Here is a 6,154-nt window from a genome sequence, read left to right on the forward strand (position 1 = left end):
TATCTCCAGCTTGAGAGCAAGAGGAAGCTACCACCATACTCTCTCCCCTGCCATTGGAGAGGGGGTGGGGTCCGGGCTCACCAGCATTCTCCTCCACCTCCGGAGCATTGAGAGTTTTAAGAGGAGAAGAGCTAATAAAAGGGTCAAATAAAATCATAATATTGAACAGAATGAAATATCTTTATTTGCCACCAGAAAAAAAAAAAATTCACAGCAATCCCTCCGGGCCAGGAGCAGGTTGGGGATTGCACTTGTACACGTGCTCACACCCAGGGAGAGAGATGGGTGGTGATTTGAATCTCACTTCAGGTGAGTCTTTCTATTACCCCCTCAGGGTAGAAAGAAACACTTGTGAAATTTATTTACAAAAATTTAGGCCCCAGCAAGGGGGAGGTGCCCAATCCCATCGCCCTAACTGTTTCACCCACCCCAATTTTTTTTCCTTTAAAAAAAAAAAAAGAGGAGGTAACAACTGCATAGACTATAGCTATAAATTCATGGAGTGGAGCACAACTTGGAAAAAGGTTGGGGAACCTCAACGCACCAGTTAAAAATTTTCAAAGGAGAGTTCTACACATTCACAGGGAGAACAGCTAGGCTCAGGCGGGGCCTGGGGGACAGACGGAGGTAGGACACAGGCTTTGCACACCTAACACCAGGTTCAAGGTACAGAAGTTTCACAGCAAGGCAGGATCACATTTAGCTGCCCCCCCCCCCTAGCAGTGGGGCAGGTGGGGTAGGGGCGGGTAGCCTGAGAAGTTTCCCCTCACAGACACGGTGTTTTGGCAGATCTTTTCACTTGGGCAAGGGAAAGCTTTTAATTCAAGGATTGTTCGGTTCAGGCGCCCACGACTCTCGTCCTTCGCCACCCAATCAGAGCAGCAAGACAATGTCGCAAGGTGTTTTGTTTTAAATAAAGTCTCGGCCTCGGAGCCAAAGGAGTCCACTCGCCGTGGGTCAGACACTTCCTTCACCTCCCTTCCAGGCCTGGTGCCTGTCCCACAGCTAGAGTCAGGCTGAAGCTGAAGGAGGTTCCAGAAGGAAGTGCGGGCGACGGCAGTGGTGGCTAGCCCTGGCCACAGTCCAGTTTTCCACCCGCGAAAAGAAGGCGGGTCAGAAAATAAAAAATAAAAATAAAATAAAATAATTTCCCCCTTCCACATCCTCCCCCCAAAGGGCCCGGTCTGCGGTTACAGCAAAGGATTTCCCGAGAAATACTGCAGCCGGTCTCTGCTCAGTTTTTTTTCTTTCATCCTTCTGTTCTGAAACCAAATTTTCACTTGTCGGTCCGTCAGGTTCAGCATGCGGGACAGCTGCAGCCGCTTTTCTTTGTTGATATACACGTTGAAGAAAAACTCTCGCTCCAGTTCCCGGATCTGGAATTTCGAATAAGGGCAGCGCTTCTTGCGGGTGCGGGGGGCGTCTGGAGGGGAGGGGGTAAGTGCGAGGAGACGGGGGGGGGGGAGAGACACGTGAGACCCGGGCGACCCCAGCCCGCGAGCGCTCGGCGGCCCTTCCCCCAGCCCCGCCCGAGGCAGCCCTCCCGCCGGCCGCGCCCCGACCCGCCGCGGGCCCCCTGCCGGGTCTGGCTGGCCCCGGCCAGGGGCGGGGGGATCCGCTCCCCTCCGGCGGGAGCCGCGGCGGGCCGAGTTCGGGGTGGACGGGGACCGGCCGAGGCCAAGTGCGTCCCGGGCCCCCTCCCCTCCCCGCCCGCTCAGCGCGGGCCCCGCTCTTCCCCGCAGCCCCGGCGGCTCCGCAAGCCCACCGCCCCCTCCCCCGGAGTCGGAGGGGCTGGAACTGCGGAGGGCCAGCGCGCAGCAGGGAGAGCAGGAAAGCGCGGTGGGGAGGCGGGAGAAAGCGAGCGGGCGGCACCGACGCCACCCGGGAGCCTCTCCCGGGGCCCGGAGCCCGGAGCCCGGAGCCCGGCGCCCGGCGCCCGGCGCCCGGCGCCCGGCGGGCCGCGCCTCCCCTGCGGCCGCGCTAGGCCGGCGCGGAGGGTCGCCGAGCCCCCGGCCTGGAGCACAGTGGCCCCCAGAGCCGCCTTTCTCCAACCCTCAGTAGCCGCTGAGCACGAGCGGCCCCGGGTTCTGCTCAAGGACCCGCTCACGCCTAGTTTGAACATTTCAAAACTAGTTCTTTAAAGAAGCAGAGCGGCGCCGGCCGCCCCCGGCCTCGGGCTCCGCTCCGCCGCCGCCGCCCGAGTTTCTCCCGGCCTTTTCCTCGCCCCCTCCCCCGCCCCCGCCCCCGCCCCCCGGCAGACGGGCTCCCCGGTCCTTCCTTAAACGCTCCTCTAAGTTCACGATCAAAGTTAATATCGCCCGCGATGGTGGCGCTTTTAAAAATTTCACAGACAGCGAGAGATAACGGGAGGAGGAGTGTTCACCCGGCTTTTCCAAAGAGCCCTTTTCCCTTCCTCCCCACCCCTTCTCTATCGTAAAAAGTAGAGTCGTTGGGAGAGAGGGCTTTGTAGGTTATAATAAAATCCTTTGAATGCTTATAAAACTCCACATAAAATCAGACTGACCCAAAACACGAGGCAGCGCCCGTCCTGCCCCGGCCCTCGCCCCCGCCCCTCCGCGCGCCCGCGCGCCTCCCGCCGCCGCTACCTACTGGGGGCGGCGCCCTTGGCCGGCTCCGGGGCCACGGAGGGGGCTGCCCCGGCCGGGCTGGGGTTCGTGCTTTCCTCCTCCGCCTCGGCCTCGGCCCCCGCCTCAGCCCGGGGCGCTAGGCCCGCGGCCGGGGGCGCCCCGGGCCCCCCCCTGGCCTCCCCCTTGCCCGGGCCGGGGGGCTCCGGGGGCGCCTCGCCGCCGCCGCAGTAGGCGTTGTCGAAGAAGCGGTCGAAGGCTTGAGGCAGGACGCTGTTCTTGCTGACTGAGGAGTAGAAGCCGGCGGGGGCTGCGTGCGGGGCGCTGGGGGGGTGGTGGCCGCTGTAGGAGCCTTCGCTTTTCATGAGGATCTCGGTGACTGTGGAAGGAGGCAGGCACTCCCGGTGCATAAGCTCGTCGGCCGCCGCATAGCAGGAGGAGTAGCTGTTCCGGTGGTGCCACTTGCCGGACGGCTCCAGGCCGTAGGAGACCTCCCGGACCGGGGGCACCTGGGCGGAGTAGGGATAAGAGATCTGACGAGAAGGGGCTTGGGGCAGGAAGGAGGAGACCGTGGAGAACTCGGGCACGTAGTAAGTGCAACTGGGCAGATAGAGGTTGGAGGCACAGCTCCCTCGCTCGCCGAAATCAGCGCCCCTCTCTTTGCGCGACGGCGAGCAGAAGTTGCCCAGGTTGACCGAGTTAAACATCGTTCTCTTCTCCTGCCGGCTCCAGATGGAGGTTTTGGACCCGGTCTAGCGAGGGGGGAAATTTTGGGAAGGCGAGATGACGCGTTATCCGTCTTAGTCTCTCTCCTCGAACACGTGATCCAAAGTAGATATTGTCATATATCAGTTCGGAGCACTTCGCAGACGTAGGAGGGGTTCTCTTAGGTAAGATGGGGACGTTCAGGCGATTGGTTTGCAAACACCGCAGAAATATTATGAAAATCAATTGCAGATTTGTATACCTTTTTGTCTCGTCACTCCCCTCCTCTCTATTCCACAGAGCGAGCAAAGGAAGAGAGAGAGGGTTGGGGTGGGGTGGGCAGTGAGATGGGCGGGGGAGGGGGCAGGGAGGGGGTAATTGTATTTTTTTCTAGCTGCTGCTCTCTTTTTCCTCAGGATTTGGGGAAGAAGGAGGGCTCTCACGTATGGGGGTTCTTGCGTCCTCCCCGTGATAAGTGAGAGACTAGGGTGGGAATAAGGATCTTCTCCCCATTGCCTGATTCTACCAGAGATGTGGATCCTTCACCCCAACTCTAAGGGACTCTTACCCTGCCAACCCGCAGAGTGGCCAGTGCCTGTTTAGAAGACGTTAAAGAAGTCAATTATTTCCCCCACCAGAGCAGAATGTCAAGACTACCTTTCCCCGTTGGAGAGACTCCTTAGAAGAGTACCTGAAGTTTCTCAAAGGTGAGGCAGTTCAGTATCAAGCCAATGTCCCAACTTTGTCTGGCTTGCTGTGCTGCTGGTGGCTAGGGACTCAGATTAGTCATAAATGAGTGGAAAGCAGTGCGCCAGCAGCCCAGCCGGTGCCTGGCGAAGTCTGGGGAAAAACCTTCTCTAATGTTGTGTTAAATATTTAGTATGAGAGAGTGGCCCTGGGTGAATATTTCATGCCTGCCTTTATTGTCAATCAATGCACAGAAAGCTACATTCACTGTGGATTTTTAAATCTCAAGCCCAAAGAAAAAGGTTAGACTGAGTGTCATATGTCTTCTTTTTGGGTGGGGACTCATCCTCGCTTAGGGACTGAAAAGAAGACCATACAATATCAGGGTTTAGAAAAGATATCGTGGTGGAACTGGGTTTGGGGCTCCTATTCTTAGATGATTCGAGGCTGTAAGGTGGGTGGTGGGGCCAGACAGATCAGCAAAGCAGTGGAAGGGAGCTGAAGAACCTGGGTGCACAAGGCAGGGCCCAGGGCTACTCCCTAGTGGAAGCCCCCAGCTCTGATCCCAAAAGCTGCAGCCAGGCCTTGATGCCACCTTCCTATTTCTCAACCTACTCTGCCTTCCTCCACATCTGCCAGCCTTCTGGATGGCTGTGGCCCAAGGGGTAGACGCAGTGGTTCTGCCCTCCCTTGCCTCCCATCCCTTTGGGCACCACAAGACACATTTGGTCAGCTGGAAATCACTTTATTGAAAGGTTTTGGACTGAATCCAAGGTGCTGGAGCAACTGCCATGTGCAGAGAACAACCTTGGATTCAAGGAGGAGCTACCAGGGCATAATTTGTTTGGGTAGAAGGGGAGGAATTGAAGCCCTCAGAAGACAGCCCACTGTCTTCTCAGGAAAACCCAGAAATGGCCCAAATCTCCTCTACACCCTACTCTCGGTTAAAATTGGTTTCCACTATAAAAATATCATTTGGATTTGATTTTTCTTGCTGAACATGATGAGGTACTGAGGCCCCAAAACCAGATGCAGAAGACACAAAACTGGTTCCTTGTCCCCAAATACAACTCCCCAAAATTCATTCCTTCTCAACCATCCTGGCTCCCAAAATTTGTTGTCTTCAGAACAGTACCTGGGGTAGTGCTGCCTCCACTGTAGGGCTCATTCTTGGAGTGGCTCTGGAATACCCAGGGATAGGACTCTAGCACCTCTCTAGCCGTTCATCTATCCCAAGCCCCTCTTTAGTTATGACCAGATCTTAACTGAAGGCAAAAGGGAACTAATTTGGGGCTTTGCTAAAGTGTTGGACTGCTCCATTGGTAAGGGATTGCAAAAAGAAAAATCTATTGGTTTTCCTCCTTTCTCTATCCCTTTTTATAGGGTGAGCTGGGGCCAGCATTTTTAATTATAATGATGGGGAACTATGGACTATGGCTTTTATGGGGTTTATATTGACTTCATTAAACTTGAATTTATAGGAGGGGAAATGCTCCCCAAACAGTGATAGGAACCAGCAAGAGGATGATAAGAGGTACCACTATTCTTTGCAGATATCTAGATGAGGACTCAGAGTCTAAGCTTTGTGCCCTGCCCCCCCCACGTTCTTTCCCATCCCGGGCTCCAGGGCAAATTGGGGCCCAAACCCCCAAGGCGATTCTGCACTGCCAGGACAGACAGCGAGGGGGGGGGCTTCCTGTGGGGAGACAGCTGTGGGTCTGAGCACTTGAATTTGACCACCAAAGTTTATTCCAGGGCCACCATAAAAGTGAGCCTGGCAGCTGCAAGTTGCTGCTGGCGGCTCTAGTTCCTTGAAACAAAAAGGAAAGAAAAAAAAATGTCCAAGGAGTTGTGTCCAGAAGACTCTAAGGTCTTACAGAAGAGGTTTCTGAGAATTAATATTTTTCTTTCTAAAAGTAAGGCACCAAGTTCCTTTTATTCCCCCCTTGTTGTTTTGGTCTGACCTAATTTTCAACAACTTAAAAAAAAAAAATCCCAGCAGCTGGAGGTTGCTGCTGAGCTCAAGGAGAGAAGGCTCTGGCCACTGAAGTCAGCAAGGTATTGATTGGCAAAATGTCCATGGTGTGGGCTACTGACCTCCCTGCCTGGCTCTAGGTCCGGACCACTCTTGGCGTAAACTGAGCTGCCTGTCCCAGGTTGCATCCCAGGGCATTAGT

The 6,154-nt window shown here is 55.6% G+C and overlaps 1 protein-coding gene across 1 annotated transcript; it reads right to left on the reverse strand.

The window, feature by feature from the left end:
- Positions 1-1,190: 1,190 nt before the first annotated feature.
- HOXC11 (homeobox C11) lies at positions 1,191-3,292 on the reverse strand. The gene is made up of 2 exons (XM_066254869.1): positions 2,611-3,292; positions 1,191-1,423 (listed from the first exon to the last, which is right to left on the reverse strand). Exons 1-2 carry the CDS (start codon positions 3,290-3,292, stop codon positions 1,191-1,193), a joined length of 915 nt encoding a protein of 304 aa, XP_066110966.1.
- Positions 3,293-6,154: the final 2,862 nt, after the last annotated feature.

Source organism: Saccopteryx bilineata, chromosome 2, assembly GCF_036850765.1.
Source record: "Saccopteryx bilineata isolate mSacBil1 chromosome 2, mSacBil1_pri_phased_curated, whole genome shotgun sequence".
In the NCBI taxonomy this organism is placed as follows: Eukaryota; Metazoa; Chordata; class Mammalia; order Chiroptera; family Emballonuridae; genus Saccopteryx; species Saccopteryx bilineata.

What these genes read in the sequence shown, in the direction of transcription:
- HOXC11 (XM_066254869.1), bottom strand. Translation starts at nt 3,292, where the DNA reads ATGTTTAACTCGGTCAACCTGGGCAACTTCTGCTCGCCGTCGCGCAAA. An exon ending in GGCCAAGGGCGCCGCCCCCA is followed by an intron (nt 1,424 to 2,610) that starts GTAGGTAGCGGC and finishes CCTCCCCTCCAG; the next exon opens with ACGCCCCCCGCACCCGCAAG.